At 55.5% G+C, this 18,476-nt stretch overlaps 5 protein-coding genes across 5 annotated transcripts; 2 read left to right on the forward strand and 3 right to left on the reverse strand.

Moving 5' to 3' along the window:
• Nucleotides 1-384: 384 nt before the first annotated feature.
• Nucleotides 385-2,194, forward strand: PG986_012489 (uncharacterized protein; the record flags this gene model as incomplete). The annotated part of the gene is made up of 5 exons (XM_066848711.1): nt 385-472; nt 587-719; nt 808-1,172; nt 1,298-1,563; nt 1,646-2,194. The coding sequence occupies 5 exons, from the start codon at nt 385-387 to the stop codon at nt 2,192-2,194; spliced, it is 1,401 nt and encodes a 466-aa protein (XP_066695407.1).
• Nucleotides 2,195-3,738: 1,544 nt separating this feature from the next.
• On the reverse strand, nt 3,739-5,581 carry PG986_012490 (amino acid transporter; the record flags this gene model as incomplete). Its single annotated transcript, XM_066848712.1, has 2 exons — nt 3,739-5,025; nt 5,108-5,581. 2 exons carry the CDS (start codon nt 5,579-5,581, stop codon nt 3,739-3,741), a joined length of 1,761 nt encoding a protein of 586 aa, XP_066695408.1.
• A 4,071-nt stretch (nt 5,582-9,652) lies between these two features.
• On the reverse strand, nt 9,653-10,096 carry PG986_012491 (uncharacterized protein; the record flags this gene model as incomplete). Its single annotated transcript, XM_066848713.1, has 1 exon — nt 9,653-10,096. One exon carries the CDS (start codon nt 10,094-10,096, stop codon nt 9,653-9,655), a length of 444 nt encoding a protein of 147 aa, XP_066695409.1.
• Nucleotides 10,097-11,762: 1,666 nt separating this feature from the next.
• On the reverse strand, nt 11,763-13,094 carry PG986_012492 (uncharacterized protein; the record flags this gene model as incomplete). The annotated part of the gene is made up of 1 exon (XM_066848714.1): nt 11,763-13,094. The coding sequence occupies one exon, from the start codon at nt 13,092-13,094 to the stop codon at nt 11,763-11,765; it is 1,332 nt and encodes a 443-aa protein (XP_066695410.1).
• A 3,023-nt stretch (nt 13,095-16,117) lies between these two features.
• Nucleotides 16,118-18,164, forward strand: PG986_012493 (uncharacterized protein; the record flags this gene model as incomplete). Its single annotated transcript, XM_066848715.1, has 3 exons — nt 16,118-16,478; nt 16,599-16,753; nt 16,833-18,164. 3 exons carry the CDS (start codon nt 16,118-16,120, stop codon nt 18,162-18,164), a joined length of 1,848 nt encoding a protein of 615 aa, XP_066695411.1.
• Between the last annotated feature and the right edge of the window lie 312 nt (nt 18,165-18,476).

The following is an 18,476-nucleotide window of genomic DNA, read 5'->3' on the forward strand; positions in this document are numbered from 1 at the left end:
GGCCTTATTGATTGGTCGCTAATGACTGACCATAACAATACGCATGACAGAAATACGAGAAGGGCGGAAGAAAAAACACACGCCCAGCACCAGCCAGCCAGCGCTCACGAACGCCAAGCCTCGCATCGCCAATCCTTGGGTGTCTAGTTCCTGGATTCGGAGGGGCCAAACAGGTCCCGTCAGCGCGCTTGCGCATGACGTCCAACGTCCATCCTCTGCTTTCCTTATTCCTGCATTCTTCAACTCCCAGTTTGATGCCCGTGCTATAGAGATCAATCGTTTGCGTCGGTCGCATTTGTATTATTCGGTGTTCTGCGGCTTTTCCATCCAATCCGAACAGCGGGCTTCGATGCCGCCGCGTACATAATAACAAACATTCTCAACATGCATTTCGCCGCATCCACACTCGCTTGTCTGTCGGCGCTGGTTGGTGTTTCCAATGGCGCGCTCAGTGTAGATTTCGGGTCCAAGGGTAAGCAGAACACCACCACACTCTAAGCAACACACCCAGGCCGGGGCGCCGTCATTTCAATGTATTGCGACAAGGGAGGCACATGCAGTTCTAACAATGGTTTCCATGCGACAGACTCGATTAAACAAGCCGCCAAGCTCGTCGCTACGGATCTCATGGCATTTTACAAGGGAGACCAGCCAGGCATGCTGCCTGGTATGCTGCCCGGACCGGCCTCGACTACCGGCCAACGCGATCTTTACTTCTGGTACGGCCCTGCTGCACCCTTGCGTTTCCCTGTCGCCAAATAACAAGATGTGGACTGGCCCGGTGTTCTAACGTAACGTGTGCAATAGGTGGCAATCGGGCGCCATGTGGGGGACGATGATCGACTACTGGCATTACACGGGCGACGAGACGTGGAACGACAAGGTTATCTTCGGTCTGTTGGGCCAAGCGGGCGAGAACCACGACTTCAATCCGAGTAACTGGTCGCTGCAGATGGGAAACGATGACCAGGCCTTCTGGGGAATGGCTTCGTTGGGCGCCGCCGAGACCAAGTTCAAGGACCCTCCGTCATCCGAGCCTCAGTGGCTTGCTCTGACCCAGGCCGTATGGAACGAACAACAGAAGCGTCTCACCACCGGCTTCGACAAAGATTGCAACGGTGGTCTGCACTGGCAGGTCTTTTCCGGAAACCAGGGTTATGATTACAAGAACAGTGAGTGGTTTTGGCATTCTCCCGGGATGCAGGTCGGGGGATGCTCTTCCCGTTGCCGGGTTCCTCTTCTACTCGTGTCGATAATCGATGACAGATTTGCTGACGTCGTTGCTTTCCACCCACAGCTATTTCCAACGGTGCTTTCTTCAACATGGGTGCCCGCCTGGCCCTGTATAGCGACAACCATACCTATGCCGATATTGCCGCTCAAACTTGGGATTGGCTTCAAGGCGTTGGTCTTGTTGACAAGGACTGGAACGTGTACGACGGTGCAAATACTGGGCCAGACCCGGAGACTGGAAAGGAGAGAAACTGCACCAATATCAACAAGCTGCAGTACTCGTACAACGCTGCCGTGTTGATCCAGGGGGCTGCCGTCATGTACAAATACGTGAGTAATCATTCCTTCCCCTGTCATTTGGTTTTAGGTTTGTGGCAAGAGAAGGCTGACGACTGGAATCCCCCACGAACAGACCAAGGATGATATTTGGGCATCGCGTGTCGAAAGTCTCACCAAGCGAACCCTCGAGTTCTTCTTCCCCAACGGCACCGCCTACGAGCCCACGTGCGAGCACGCGCTCTGCACCATGGACGCGACGTCCTTCAAGGGCTACCTGCACCGCTGGCTCGGCTACGCGGTGCAGATGGTGCCGCAGGTGCGCGACACGGTGATGCCGGTGCTCGAGTCGTCGGCCAAGGCGGCGGTCAAGACGTGCACGGGCGGCGACAACGGGCGCATGTGCGGATTCCGGTGGTCCTCGGGCGCCTTCGACAACGAGGTGGGCGCAGGTCAGCAGATGAACGTGCTGGGCGCCCTCTCGGTACTGCTCATGGACGACGCGCCGCCCCTCGTCACGTCGCAGAACGGCGGTACCAGCCAGGGCAACCCCAACGCCGGCGCCAAGGACCGCAACCCGGCCGAGCTACGCGATATCACTCAGGGCGATCGGGTCGGTGCCGGCTTCGTAACGCTGTTCCTGCTGCTGGCGGGCATCGGCACGTATCTGTGGATGGATTTCTAAGAGATGCGGATATATGATGACATATACGGTTCGGCTTGTTTACTGCATTCCAATAAGCATCGATGACTCTTGTCGCCTATATACCAAAGACGGGAAGAACCGTGTTAGGGAGGGGTGCTTTTTCGAACATTTCCCGAAATTTAGGCCCTTGAAATGTAGTGGTTAATCAAATGTCTCTGGAAAGTTCAAATCCTTGGTCTGAAGCCCATGAACGAGGTGATCGAACTTGGCGTCTGGCCCCCAGGGAATGAGTAGATCTAGTCCCCAAGATTTGTTGTATATGGCGTTTTCTGAATTTTCGCGGTAATTATAGAGTGTGCTTTCCAAACTGGACGTTCGTCGGGGTGTACGTGCCCAACATCGAGGTCTACTTCGCTCATCGTACATCTGTGTCACGTCTGGGCTGAAAGCTTATCTACTCGGCCGTATGCTTATACTTCAACTTACCGACCTGCGTGCCTTGGTCCTGGAAGAATATATCTACCTGTCTATCTATTCGCAACATTTACCCGTATTGCGTTGCTTGGGCCATGAAGTCGACGTTCTTGGGTAAGGGAATAATAGCTTTGGCAGTTGCCCTCAACCTGGTCACGAACCTATATCCAATCAACCGTGTGTAACCTGCAGGTCACAACTGTATGTGCTTTAAGTGAAGCCTCCACGAGGTCATGACCAAAGGATATCGTACGTTACACACGTGTACCCCTCCGCGTGGCAAATGTACGCAGACGTATGCCAATGTTCTAGGCCTACGCAAAACCCGGACCCGAGAGCGAAGCAAACAAGTCTACCATAGCTACTTATTCCTTTCGTTTTTGAAAGGATCGGATAGCGGGCAAATAGGCAAGCCCGACGGGAAGCGACAGAGACTTGTGTGCGTGGCCAACATGCGAGCGAGACGCATGTGAGGCTTGGCTTGGCTCTTGGGGACAGGAAAACAGACGCGCACCCCCCTCCTCTCACTCCGACTTTCTCCCACGTGAAACCACAGGGCGGGAGGAGTGAAAGCGAGGAGTGCTTGTTGCACGATAATCAGCTGACTGTACTCTTACTTGCCCGTTTCGGTATATATGTGTGCCAGGCGCAAAACATATGTACAGGCTGGGAAGACGGCGTCCGGTATACATACGATGCTGCAGGCCGTGAAACTTGGCAAAGCTTTAAGGCTTGAAATGAATGCCCAGATACGACGTTGATATTAGTAGATGTTTTGTGTAAACTGCTTGGCCCGATCAAGTTGCAGTCAGGGGTGGGTCGTTGCATGCTGTCACCCTCTACAGCGGACGACACAACGCAATATGGACAGGCTGGGTAGATGGATCTCTTGCAGGTGGGCCATGATTGTCAAGTTCGAGCAAAATGTGAAGCTTTAATAATTATGTTGGTATATTAACTTAAAAAGTAGGAGATTGTTTTAGATGATTGCTATCTTTGAGGCCATATATATCCCGAAATCCACAGAGGGTAAGGCACCCCGTGTGGTGGTACAACCAAGTATATGAAATATATCCAATGATAAATAGTCCAATCGATCTATGTTTCGTTTAAAAGAGGAAGTAGAAGATCCGCATGGGCAGACTCGCGTTCTTCTTCTTGTTCTCGATGGCGCGTTGCATGTCCCAGTCGATCTCGCGACGGCCCGTGTCCAGGTCGACGTCGTCGAGGCTCAGGAACTTGGGGCGCTTCCAGAGGTAGCCGACGGCCCACGAGAACATGACGACGAAGAATGCCAGCATGGCCTGGAAGAAACCCTCGGCCGTGTTGAGGCGCTTGCCGACGGGCGAGATGGCGACGTAGGTCTGGGCGATGAAGACGAGGATGGCCATGCCCAAGCCAATGTAAGAGCCAGTCACACCTAATGCGGCACGGAAGGGAATCTCGTCCAGGGTGTGGCCCTGGCGCGCCCAGGCGGCACGGAAGCGAATGTGGGCCAGGCAGATGGAGCCCCAGGTGAAGAGGGCGGCCAGACCAGAAAGCGCGAGGAGCCAGTCGAAGAGGTCCTTGGCGGACTTGGGCTCGACACCGGCGTATGCGAGGCATCCGAAGACGAGAATCAGGATGGTGGAGAACAGAGGACGTCCGGCACGGTCGACATAGGCGAAGATCTTAGGCGCGTAGTTCTGCTCAGCCAGGGCGGTCAGGGTTCGGCTGCCACCGTAGACACCAGAAAGACCGATGGAGATGACGGAGACCATGATGACGGCGTTGATGAAATGGTCGTATCCGACAATGTTGGCGTATTTGCCGACAAGGACGAAGGGGGACGCTTGCGAGTTGGCGAAGACCTTGTTACCGATGAGGTTGGGGTCATCGGAGCGGACAAGCAGACCAACGAAGAACAGAGACAGGATGTAGAAGAGAGTCACACGCCAGAAGACTTGCTTGCAAGCCGACGGGAGGGTCTGGAGGGGCGTTGCCGACTCGGCAGCGGCAAGACCGACCAGCTCAGTACCAGAGAAGGCAAAGGCCGCAGTGACGAATACGGAGCAGAAGCCCTTGAAGCCGTTGTTGAAAGCGCCCGGGTCGTACCAGAGTTTAGCTCCTTGGTATGTGCCGAAGTCGCCGCTTTTCGGACCGCCACCACAGACGCAGATCAAGCCAATGACCAAGAAGGTGATGATGGCCGTCAGCTTGAGAAAACTCGACCAAAACTCTTCTTCGGCGTAACCCAGACCACCGAAGCAGCTGATGATGACGAGGGCAACCAGGAAAATGGTGATGAAGACGGCCGGACTCACAGACCCGTTTGTCCAATAATCGACCGTAAATGATGCGACAACGATCTCGAATGGTAGAATAGTGATCCATTGTAGACAGTAATTCCAACCCATCTGTTGTCCATGTTAGTAACGTGTCTTCATCTTCATACCAGGAGGCGACTCTGTAAGATGTCGATCATATGGGAATACTCACAGCAAAACCCCAAGAAGGGTCCACGAAGCGAGAGACGTAGATGTAGAAACCACCAGAGACAGGGTACATAATAGCCATTTCACCGAGAGCAAAGACAACATTGAACATCATGACACCGATAATCATGTAGTCAATGACCAGAGAGGCAGGGCCACCGGTGGCGAGGGCGTCACCGGTACCGACGAAGAGACCAGCACCAATGGAACCGCCAATGGCAATCATGTGCAAGTGGCGGGGCTTCATGGTCTGGTTGAGCTTGTTGTGCTGGTTGGCCTCGGTCTGCTCGCGCCTCTTGAAGGAGGAAGGGGTGAGGCCCAGGCGGCCCCAGAAGCTAAGGGCATAGTAGTCCTCGTTGTTGACGAAGTCGACGACACCGACGTGCTCGCCGCGCTCGTAGGTGGGAGCGGAGTCGCTGTTGGTGTCGGCCGTCTTCTCGCCGACGGCGCCGACGCTCTTTTCCTCGTGGACACCCATGGTGATGGATCGTCACCAAGTAGTCTCAGTCGCAGGGAGGCGAGCCTGAGAGGCTAAAGAAGAAAAGGATGGGTGGAAAGAAGGAACGACTGATCGTCTTTCTTGGCCGAACGTCTGGCGCGATGAAGTGATGAACCCGAGCCTCTGGAAAACGGGGCCTGTGCAAGTGACGGACGGTGGTCTTTATATAAACGCGACGGCAACTGGGGCGAACCCGAACCCTCTTGCTGCGGCTGCAGGAGATGTCAATGTGGCACTCGACTGCACTGCATGGTCTGGCCTAGCTACGCATTCGCCCAGTTTTCTAGAAGGCCTTGGGATCTGTCGTGGTTTGGGGGGGGCAAGGGGCGTAATTGAAACTGATAAGTCGAGGGTCAGGATTCTGAATCGCTCGGTCATCCGCCAAGGAGCTACGACAGCCCCATGCAGCAGGTAAGGGCCACTGGGAAGCAAGGTGTCGATGTCTTGGAACATTGGCGTTTCTCGGCTTGGGATCCCACTTCCAGGCTGTTGCTCGCACCTTCCCGTTGAGGCCAACGCCCCGCTCAGCCCGTTGTCTATCTTGTCTGGTGGAACAAGAGAGGGGGGGCGCCCCGGGGAGCTTGGGAGAAGGGCCCCTGTAGGGCCGAGTCGGGTCGGTCGCTGAGAGATTGCACCCATGTCTTGGTCGTATAGTCGCGCTTGCCACGATAAGGACATTCCGCTTTCAGGCGAGCCTCCTGCACTCGATCCCTCGCACCACAGGCGCCTGCCCAATCGAATGCGCGCCGAGCCTTGCCCAAGCTCAGCTGGCAAACACTAAAATCCAACTGACCGAACGGCGGCATGGCACGTCAGCCAGACCAGACTGGTCCTCTGGTGACGAGAGGAGGCAAATGGCGCGACATATTTGGGTTCAAGCTGCACCCCCAGCAATGCCAGGTGGACCCGGGGAAGGCGATTTCCTTATCACTGAGAGGCCCCTTGGCGAAACTTGGCGGTGGGTACACGGCAGGAATCCTTATCACGGCCAAATTACGTCTATCTATCGTATCAGGGTGTCGTTGCAAGGTCGTAACGTGGTGGTGCTGAACTGTGGGTTGCCTTGTCTTCCTCGGGAGCTGAGTGTCAAATCTCACGACAGACAATTGGGATAATCCCACGGACGAAAAGAGAGAGCAACTTGGTCAACTTGGGTCGAATTGAGTCGATTGAGGTCGAGCTGAGGCCCAAGAGAAGACGGGAATTGACGGTCGGGGGATCAGCGAGAATTGAGCAGGTGCCAATGGCCCCAGTCTTGGCTACCCCGACCTTTGGCTGCCCTTCAAATACGGGGAAGCATTCTGTTACCTAATAGCAGCAACTCAAAGCACTGGGCACTTTGCGGAGTGGCATGCCTAATACCGACGACATGCCATGACGAGAAGCCTCGTCAAACTAGGACATCTATTCAAATGGGAACAAGTCGGCTGTTCATCCGCAGGTGAATTGAGGGGAGAAGGGGAAAGCATTGACCGATGGAAGGGTCTTTCCGGTCAAGCTTCAGCACCGCCTGGAGAAGGAAAGAAACAAACGCACGCCAGATCGCCGGGCTGTTCTTGGCAATCTTTTCTCGAGTCGGGCATCACGTGCGCATCAATGTCCAAGGAAAGCGAAAGCAACCTAAGCGACCAAAGAATGCACAGTAGTAGGTGAAGAGGAAGGTCCAACTAATTATGGTTGAGGCTTTCGTTGCAGCGCTTGTTGAGTTGAGCTGAGCCTCTTACTACAGCTAAATCCCGTCAACAGGCTCTGTGAAGCGCACCGTCGCCATTGCCGTACGTAGTTCACAGTGCTTGCTTGCTCGCTTTCCATCCGAACTTGACGCGCCTCAAGCTTCGGCACGTCCCGCTGCATTGATTTGCGCCATGGCTTCGTCGAGTTCATAGCTCTCGAAGCCTAGGTTAGGTACATAGGAAGGCAGCTAGGCGGCAGCGATGTCAACGCCACTCCCGTTGTGATATATCGACCCAGCGCTATGAAAGGCGGGCGTCCTAGCTGCGGCAGAAGAGGGAGACCCAGAACCAATTGACATTTGCCGCCACGAAAAGTTGAGCTCAGTGATTCCAAACTGTTTGGTGAATGTCCCGAACACCTACCTATAAGAAATGGGCGCTGCGCCTTTGGAGGCTGCGAGTCGATTACTGTAATGGACCCTGTAGCGGAAAGTGGCAGTCGGCCGTTGGAGGTAACCATTTAAAAGAACAAAAAAGTCTCAGTTGATTCTACGCAAGGCCTCCCTAGCCTTTTACAAAAGCACATCTTCTACGGAGTACGAACGGATCAATACTGAAGTAAGTATACACCATGGCAATAACGCAGCAAATAACGAATCTCTTTTCGACCGGCATCTTGCCATGCATTGGCGGATCGGACCACCCGAACTGGTCTAGATGGATTATCGAGATCCCAAACGGGATGGAAGGCCCATGCCTGCCCATACGCAGATTGCCCAGCTGGGATAGGTTTGTATGAATAATCATGCATACACATAGTTGTTCTCGTCCCATAAAATGTCCGAATCCCTACTTACTTATCAACTGCGCCGCGGCTGACCGAGTCCATATCGGGGGGGTAATGGCTGTCTATCAACCAACCCCATGAAGTCGGGGCCCGCTCCACGAGTCGCTTCTGCCCAGGGTCGGCCTGTTCAGGAGGAGACTTCCCGCGCCTGTGCGCTAATAAGATCATGAACTACCTCCTGATACGGAGTCCAGTACCCCTTTTGGGTCTATCCCAGCAGCAACAGGACAAATACCTATGTGTGATCTTGGAAGGGTTGCGGGGGCTGGGCCTGTCACGTCCCGGATCGAGTCCCAGCTCCGCGCTGCACAAGAGCAAAAGCCACGCGGACCCAGACCGAATTCCCTCAATTCCAAATTTCCCGATTAGATGTATATGCCTGCGACAAACCTAGAGCAGCTGCCCCATACTCTTCATCAGTTCTCAATGCCATTGTCGACTGCTGTTTGCCGGTCGCTCCATCAAAGCCGGCGTCTTCCTTCCAAGGATTACTCGCACGATTGTTGCACAATCTCACCAGCCCCAGCTGACATCAGTTTCGCCCTAGCAATTGAGCCCGGCCTATGTATCAGTGCGCCAAGAGACCTCGGTCCCGATCCGGGCTGGAAGCTAGTAAGGATGATCGCCTCTCAGCTATAAGTGCCAACTTTGTGACGGGAGCCGCGTATACTGATCATAACGATGCTGTGAGAAAAACGCTCCGAGATAGCGCCCCAACTATGGAGTCAATGTCTGATAAGGTCGAACCCACACCACTTGTCTTCCACGATGTCATCCTCAAGGGACCGACGAGATGTCGCAACCCGTGAAATCGTCTCGCGGGACAATTGGGACCTCGATCCAGACATATGGTAACATGGATGGTCCACCGAACGACCCCCAACGTACTTTTCGGTGTTAACTAGCTTGCGCGTGCGTATGCCGCCTGAGACAAGGACAAGCAAACCATCCCGTTCCCGTGAGCCAACCCATGTTTTACTTGCTTTTTGGAGCGAGGAAGGCCGCCGAGACTGTTCGACGTGCCAGTCATGCGCATGTAAGCCTATGTGCAATGAGCGGCACCCACCCCTCTGCATACGCCCCCAGTATATCTCTGCAGCGACATCTTGGACATCGCGACGGAAACCGGCATCTCGCTATGCCCCCGAGAGCCCGGATGCAGCCTCGGCACAGACCTGAGCATGAGCTTGCAGCTAAACCCTCGGGTGGCCCTTCCCCTTCCCCCCATGGATGCTTTCTGCGTGCGCATGGCTACCGAACAGCGCACCTACAGACATTGTCCCCACAACGTCCACCCTCCTTTGCCTGAGACATGCATGCGTACTATTATTAGCAACCGCCCCTTTCCTCCTGAGAATTTTCCATTGCCGCACTCAAGCCGCAAGTCAACACTGGTGGTTGTTGTTTATCCGGCTTCCCAACCTCGCTTCACCATCGTCAAGGAGGGACTTGGAGGACTCAGAAGCGGACTCGGAGGAGGACTGGGAACCACCCCGCCCACCACGGGATGAGCATCCCCTTCGACAACCTCTAGCTACCCACCCGCACTTCATGTTCCTGTGTGCTTCCAGGACTCCCCTCGTGCGCGTCCTCCTCTGTAAGGGAACCCGCGTACCTGCACCTGCAGTGGGGCGGATGGAGTCGAGCCACAGGATTCGTCGGCGCGGCTTCGTTGCGGGAGCGCCGCTTGGGCGGTATCAGGAACTGGTTCCAGGGAGGCCGGCGGGCAGGATCGTCGGCGAAAGCCCATCCTGTTGGAACTAGCCCGCGCTTCTGTCCCGGATGGTCACGAAGAGCCCAAGAAATCGTCGGACACTTGCGCACGCGGCTTGTTTCTTCGCGGCCATGGAAGAAAGGGCCCGGGCCACTCGCCGATCGGAACTCAACGTGACGGGCGGCGCGGCTCCCCTCGTAGCCGAGAAATACAAGGCCGTGCTCGGAGAGGCAGAGAGGGGGGGGGGGGTTCGTCGACATCGTGGAGAGGCATGTTCGTCCCCAATGCTCAATTGGTCTGCCATCCAATCACCCCTATCGCCTCCCCTTCCCGCAACGAGTACGGACTCCAGTGCGCGGTGTAGCGAAACGCGTAAGACGTTATTTCCGGACTACGCGAGGCTTAGATACTCACGAAACATCGAATCCGCCACCGAGGGAGCTCAGGCCGGAAGCGGTCGGCATATTCTCAGCGAGAAGCATGTTTGGTGCCTGCTGTGGGTTCACACGGGAGCCATCTTCGGCCCCTGGGTGGCCTCGAGGCCTCTCGAGATTGAGGATCTCGACATGGTGAATCACTGGGGGTAAACTCCTCTCTGACTCCCTCTTGGCCACCTCCTACACGACCCGAACCCCTATCTTCGTCTTTGGGGGTCACCACTCAACCTTTCTATATGCAATCGTATCTCTCACTTCCGTCTCCGCCAAGTCGCTTCCTCGCTATCATCGTCCGTAACGAAACTATCCCAAGTATCTTCTCACCAATTAAGCGCGTCACTCAGCAACCGCGGTAGTCTACACATATCGTTAAGAGACACCCCTCAACCCCCTTACATACTCTTACCGTACTCACCCGCAACCGCCTTAGATATAGGCACATGTAAATTCTGTGCCATAGTTCAAGAAAAGCGGTCACCTCCTCGCCACGTCCTAAGATCACCAAACGGTCAATCCTGTCCCACCCCATCTTGGGGTGAAATCTGGAACGGTGCTACTCGAAGTCGGCCAAACTGGTGCCACAAACAGACATCCTCGGCCGTTCCAAAGGAAAGACAGACCCGTTACGTTTCGTACCAGATGGGAGTCTGTAGCGGCCCCGTCGTTCTCTCCCCCCCCTTGCTCTCACAAGTGTCGTGCGATCCTGTCCTGGATAGGGGCCCCAGGCCCCAAGCTCATCCAACTGCGTTCGCGAAGTTCTTGAGACTTCCAAACCCTGAGCTGCCATTCCACCCACTATCCACGACAGACCGTCGTCTCAGTCCGGCCCGTCTGCGCATCCAGCAGGGACATGCCATTGTTATCGGTGGGTGTCATGAGAAGTCTCTACGGTCAATGGGTTGGGATCCCACCACCCCACCGAATGGTTCACAGTGTATTCCTGAGTGTGTACGCCATTGCATCGGCCCTACCTGTTCGGCTCGGGCTTATCAACAATCCTCAATCATCATCTAAAGTCGCGCCAGTAGAGCCCCTGGCGAGGTTGGTGCAGCGTTTATCACACACCAAGTGTCGTTATCATGCGTTCCAATCACGTTAGTATGAGTTCCGAACATATGGCAAGAAAGGTTTTATGTGACCCGCGCCGGGGTAGTTCGTCCTATGCGTGTCTCTCCGCCGTTGTGAGGGATTACCCCTGAAAGTTTGAGTTCTTGTTTCATTCAATATGTTTTCTTGAGTATGAAGTTCCCCATGTTTAAAAAAGGAGAAGCGCGGGGTTCTACAGATGTACAAATCGCTCGCTCGCTTTGCGCCTGTTTAGGTAATAATGAATCATGGCATGGCGACGTAAATTTACACATTTTCGCGTTTCTTCGCCCCATCCCCGCTTGCTTGAACCACCATAACGTACACGTCGGTCATTAAGGTTGCCTGCTACCTCCGCGACCTCAGTTTGCTGGTATTACATACATCCTGCGTGGTAGTATTGTTAGCAACGTCGTAATTGTGTGAATGAAAGGAAGGAGACCAATAGAGAAGGGGCATCGCTTACTTTCCGTCGCGTCATGAAATCCGTGTAAAAGCCGTTCCACAGCGTCCGGGCCGAACAGTCCTCCCGTCCGTCCTTCTTGACGCACTTGGGCTGGTTTTTGAGCCGGACGGCCTCGGACATGGTCAGCCAGGGCTTCGGGACCGGGTAGTCCGAGAAATGGAGGAACTTGGCTTCGTTATAGATGCGAACCGGGTCCCACTCCTCGCGGTCGGTGCCCAGGTACTTCTCGTGGCTCCCGTCGCCGCGGAACTCGCCCGTCAGGAGATCGTAAGGGCGGTGCGGCAGGATCATGGCCTGGTCGATGTAGAGCTGGTTCACAATCTCCATGTCGTAGTCGTCGAGGCCGGCGGCCTCGACCTTCTGCATGACGCGGTCGAACTCGGCCGCGCTCGGCTGCACCAGCATCAGCTGCGATGACAAGATCTTCTTCTCGGGGAACAGCCAGTACGCGCGCGGCATGGCGACGGGGCTCGAGGGCGAGAGGAAGAGCTCGTCCATGTGCTGCAGGATGGTCGAGTCGGAGTCGACGTTCAGGACGCGCGCGTACTGCGTCTGGTTGAAGGCCAGAAGCTTGGTGAAGGACTCGGCCCAGGTGGCGTCGGCCCCGTCCCGGCGCTGGACGCTGACGGGGACCAGTTTAACCTGGTAGCTGTCGCGCGCCTTGACCAGCAGCTTCTGGTCGTCGCTCGTCCCTTCGGTGCTCGCGGGATCGGACATCATGTGCTCGGGGTACAGCATGACCCGATCGGCCTTGCTCTTGAGGCGGAACAGCGTCTCGAATATCATGACGGAGTTGCATAGATAGGCCGAGTTGGTGACATATTGCGTGTATGCATATTGCGACCAGTCGACGTGGGAGCTATCGATCGACGACAGCGTCTGGGCACTTGGGGATTCCGGGTTGGGGCCCGTAGGTACTGCTGGCGTCTCGACTCCGACTACCGTTCCGGTGCCCTCAACTCCAAGCCCAGCTCCAGCTCCAGCTCCCGCGCCCGTAGCACCACCCTTGTTCCTTAGAGCTTCTATGGATGGTAATTGGTCGTAGTTGCGGAAGGCCAGTCCGAAAAAGATGAACGCGATCAGGGCCGTGGCCGTGTAGCGTATCCGCTTGGACATGAGGATCTGGCCGATGCTGGGTCGGAGGTTAGAGTCGGGGGAATTTGAGGAGGGCGAGGCCAGGGCGCCATTGGTATCGGTGGTCTGTAAGGGGCTGTAGCGGTAAATGGAATGAATGGTCGATGACCACGACGACCCCCATAGAGGCGCCATGGCACATGAATGAGACAGAGAAAAGCAAATAATAAAAACCCCGATCAGAGGGAAACCGCCGTATTCGTTATGCTTCTGGACGTTGGGGACGGGACGGGAATGCCAGGAGAGACAAGCAGAAAGGTAAGCTGATGGGCCCAACGGCTAAATTGAGACAATGAGATGGAATGGCAGCAAGATGTGTGACGCGTTGGTAGGCAGCCAGGGTGGTACTGGCCCTGGTGGTACCCAGGCCTTCGGTACTTTGACTGGTGTCTCTTGGACAGGCCCAATCGAGCAAGGAAAAGCACTGCTCTCGTCAGCCAGGGCAAGCCTCATCGTGCCTGGGGTGTTTGCTATTGGTTTGGGGGAGCTGCCGATGAAGTGCAGACCGAACTTGCGACCAAGAAACCTCGGAACCCAGTACGTCGTAGTAATCGCCAAAACAGCATGCACAGAGTCCACAAAATGAGATATCAGATGGCCTACACGTACAAGTCCACCCTAGGTTCATGGTACCTTGCATCGCGTCAAAAGAATAAATACCACATGCATGTTGGCCGGGCTTCTTGCTACCGAACAGCCAGTCTTTCAGAGGTCAGAGATCCTGAAGCATTGATCCCGGCGTGAGTAGCGAGGGAAGGTTCAACCGCGGAGCAACTCCAGTAATGCGGACCTACTCGTACCTACTCAAGTTCAGGGTTCCCCTTCGCTCAGTGTTCCGTCGCTGCTCGTTCTAGTTCATGTTTCCCAGCCCTACAGCTGGAGTACCACTGGCTGTATTCCATCCATTCAAGTTGCCTTTGCGCCTTCAACATGAAGCATCCCGCGACCTGTGCCCTTTCCTCCCGCGCGTCATCGAGCTTAATAAATGATGTGCTCCATTGGCATTGGCAATGGGCCCATTTTCGGCAGGGCGGCAAGCGGAGTCTCAAACCCGCCAGCCCCCCGCGGACCCTGTGCAGCAGTTCTTGGGGGGGTTTGGGGGGGTGGGCAGGGCTTGTTTTGCTGCCGGTTGGCGCTAAAGCCTGTCAGTCGAATTGCTCCCGAAAGACCTCTTTCAGGCCTCTCTCCCCGATATCCGACCCCACCCCACCAGCCAGCCCACCACCAGGGCAGAGGGGCCGTTTCCCAATCAAGACGTAATTGATCCACCTTTCCCGTTCAACCGGGTCCTCCTAAGAGAATGGGCGACTCAAAGACTGTATTCCACAGCAAGACAGGTCTTGAAGTCTCGCGTTTCCCACTAGTCGCGAGCGAGGGACTGTGCTGTAAAGACCACTGCTCTTCTCCGCTGACTGAGCGCGTTGCTTTCTCTCTTGGTCATCTGTTAATTTGCCCCTGCATTTGTTGCTGATATCCAATTTGGTGCTGACATCGATTCTTGGGTTTGACTCCACATGATGGATCATCTGTACAAGTAGGACCCGATTGGGATACGGATGCATCTGCCTGACGATTCTTTAACAAGCCACAACAGGCGTGATTGATCAAACATAAGCTCATAATGCGGTTAAGCGAGCGACTCAATTGCCAATGATAGCATGTCCCTGAGCAGCCTGGGGGAAGCCTTACACGTTACGGAGCAACTGGGTTCTCGGAAGGAGATTATCTGAATGTACAAGTATCTCGGAGGAACTACCACAACCCCTGCTGACGCTGCGACCAAACTCGGAACTCCCCCAGGCAGCTAAGACGCAGATCACCATCATGCTCTGTATGCACGCCCCGTCTGGCGGGAGCTGCTGTCGAAAAAGGTATAGCTGGACGAAAGAGAGACGAACTGCAATTCGCCGATGCAGTGGAAATTCAACGGGTCTGGCGTTACTTGGCCTGGCACAGCATAGAATCGCCACTCGTAGGATCTTATTCCTAGTAAAGGACGCCCCCTCGGTCATGTCACACAGTCTCACGTATAAGGGGTTGTCGTAAGTTTTTTTTTTTTTTTTGTGTCGTCTCTTGTGCCACTCGGCTCTTGGATGTATGGACTTGTCGAACATGAGAGTATCGTTATCGTCACCCATTCCAAGCCGCAACGATTAGAAAAGTATAAAGAGAGAGAGAGAGAGAGAGAGAGAGAGATAGCGAGAGGAAAAGGAGAAAGGATACTGTTTTCATGCAAGAAGGAAAAAGTAAAGTTTCATTCCAAGGCTTGCCATATTCTCAGCCTCTCTTTTTGTATTCACAAGGCTGCAGAAATAGTTAGCATTCGCCAGGCTGTTCAGGCTTCAGGGGTACTAATGTGAAAGTCGAATGTTTTTCTTCTTCTTTTTCTTTTTCCATGTCCTTCCTGACAAGGCTTACCAGGCCCGACTGTGACCATAACCTGCCTGCTATTGCAACCAGGGATCTGTGTGATGATCCAACTGGATGGTTCCTCGTCAGTAAATTTGTTGACGAAGAGGCTTCTATCTGATATCTTTACCGCCCAACGGCCACTGGCAGACTGGGGCCGTTCATGCAGTTGGCCGTCGAGACGGTCTCGCGAGGGAGCGAGATCGTGGTAAGCTGGACCTGGGGCTCCACAAACTGCAGCGGTAGCCGAGCTCGTCTAATTACATACCTCTTTTGCTGCCACATACTTGCATCCCATCGGATAGAAAGACTGCCGCGCCTGTCTGCCTTGGTGGTAGGTAGGGCATCTCTCTCTACAAGCCCACATGGCTTCTAGAGGAAGGATTCACGCGAGAGGAGACCCAATCAGTGCCAAGGCCTAATTCTAAATTTGTAATCTGTAGTAGGCAGGTAGGTGTGACCGCCGTTGAACAGGGCTTGGTGCCTCACCACCTGTCGTTAGCCTTCTTGCCTTGGTCCCCCTTCTGACTCCCCTTGGTCGTCGTTAAGTGATTTTCTCGTCCTCTCTCCCATACTGTTACTATCATGAACCGTATGCGTGAATACGGACTGTGATCCCTCTGTGCGAGACTCTCGTCGCTTCGGCAAGACTGAAGACTGAACCCGACCTAGGACTGACCCTATCCCCTCCTTTTTTATCCTTTTGAAATTCCAGCAATCTCCTCCTTCTCCTCCTGCTCCTCATCATAATGAGTCTTCGCTACTACGTCCCACTGCCACTCCCGCTGCTCTCGTACCTGTGGCTCGTCGCAGCACCGGCGGTGGTCTGGGCCACCACGAACCCCGTCGAGGCGAAGTGGTCGCCCAACGCCTACGGCCCCGACGGGCCCTGGCCCGCCGTTGAGGTGCTCGTCGGCGGCGACCAGAAGATTGCTCTGTACCCCGGCAGCGAGTTTGAGACTTTCCTGCTCACGACCGACTACTGCACCTACAATGCGAGCGTCGCGTGCCAGGCGGCGGCGGCGGGCCTGTACAGCCAGATGGGCTCGTCCACGAGAACGGCTACCGGGTCTAACGGCGGTGTGCAATATCTATCGCCTCCGAATTACAGTAAACCTTTTTCTTTTTTCTCTCTTCTTCTTTTCGTGGTTTGTTTGCTTGTATATGTTTAGAAATATAGGGTTCGAGATTTCGTGGTTTTGTTGAGACTAATGTCCTCTCGCTGTGCAGTGCTCGGGCTACCAGTCCAGAGCCACAAGAATTTGTCGCACTGGGTCGACAAGGTCGACTTCAACGAAGGCTCCGGCGCCGTGCCCAACGTCTCGATGGCCCTGCTCGCCGAGTCCTTTGCGACCTACCCGAACGGCCAGTGGTACCCGCTGACAGTGGGCTGCCTGGGCCTGGGCGCGCCGGAGACCATCAACCAGACCTTCTCGTCGGGAAGCGTCTCAGTGCCCCCCCAAGAACGCGAGCCTGATCCCGGGCAACCTGTTCGAGCGCGGCCGCGTCGAGTCCAACTCGTTCGGCATGCACATCGGCTCCGCGGTTGCCGGCGTCGCCAAGATGTCGGGGGCCCTGCACTTCGGCGGCTACGACCAGAACCGCGTCGTCGGCAAGATCTTGACTTCGTCCGGCGACTACAACCGCGAGACCACGCTCAAGGATATCGCCATCAGGGTGGTCGACGGGTCGTCGCCCTGGAGCTTCGGGGCGGCGCAGGAAGGCCTCCTGGCCCAGGGGAACTCGTCCATGGGCTCGAACGGGATCTACGTCCACGTTGACGGGTGCTCCCCTTACCTTTCGCTGCCCAAGTCGACCTGCGACGCCATCGCCAAACACCTGCCCGTCACCTACAACGAAGGGCTCGGCCTCTACACCTGGAACACCGACGACGCCAAGTACTCCCAAATCGTCAACTCCGCGTCCGCGCTCGAATTCTCCTTCTACGGCAGCTCCAACACCGACAGGGTGCCCATCTCGGTCCCCTTTCGCCACCTCAACCTGACGCTGGACGCGCCCCTGGTCAGCAGCCCGCGGCCGTACTTCCCCTGCTTCACGGGGTCGGGCACGTACACGCTGGGCCGGGCTTTCCTGCAGGACGCCTTCGTGGGGGCCAACTGGGGCTCGAAGACGTGGTTCATGGCGCAGGCCCCCGGCCCCAACGTCCCGCCCTCGAACGTGGTCAAGTTCGCCGGCAGCGACGCCACGTCCATCATGGCCAGCAAGAACGACTGGAAGGAGTCGTGGTCCACGGCGTGGACGGCTCTGACGCCGGACGAGGCCGCGGGCTCCACGGCTGTTAAGCCGCCCAACGATCCTAATGGCTCTAATAATAACAACCAGTCCGGCGCGGATAGCAGCGGACTCAGCACCGGGGGCAAGGCCGGCATAGGCGTCGGTGTCGGTGTCGGCGCACTGGCCGTGATCGCCGCCTGCGCCTTCCTTTGGTTCCGCCGCCGTCCGAGGGCGGAGAAAGGAGCTACCGAAGGCTCGAATTTCAACGGCAACACCAACACCAACGGCTACAACGCGATGGGCGGTGGTGCACCGATCCAAGGCTACTACAAGCCGGACAGTGCGGTGCCCTACAACCCTTCGGCGCACGACAGCACCACGTACAGCAGCAGCGATGCGCGCTACTCCTCGCCCAACAGCCAGTACCCGCCCCATGCCTACGCCGCCTCCGAGTTGCCTAGTGATGCCTATGTTACCACCCGCTCGGAACTTCCGACTTCTCCCCCGACAACATCGAGGGGGACGGGGTCGCTACAGACACACCATACGAGCGTGCGGTAGTAGCGCGGCAGTTAATAGTCCCGAGTGTCTAAGTAGGGGACAGGATGGATACGGAGTTTGGGTGGTTCCCTTGCAACTTGAGTCTTTTTCCTACTTAATTTGTACGTTTCTTTCGGGAAAAGGGGGTATTAGCGACTTCCATTTAGAATACCAGCTTTTGTACATGTAACATAACGTTTATTAAGATTATGCACTCCGTAGTAATGCCCAGATTCCATGAAAGAGATGATTCGGTGACGGGAGCCCAGCTCAAGGATGGCCATAGGGTTAATTACTTCAAAGTCCTATCATTCTGGTTTCTTCGCTACACCT

Source organism: Apiospora aurea (assembly GCF_038362705.1).
Source record: "Apiospora aurea strain CBS 24483 chromosome Unknown utg000008l_segment0_segment0, whole genome shotgun sequence".
In the NCBI taxonomy this organism is placed as follows: Eukaryota; Fungi; Ascomycota; class Sordariomycetes; order Amphisphaeriales; family Apiosporaceae; genus Apiospora; species Apiospora aurea.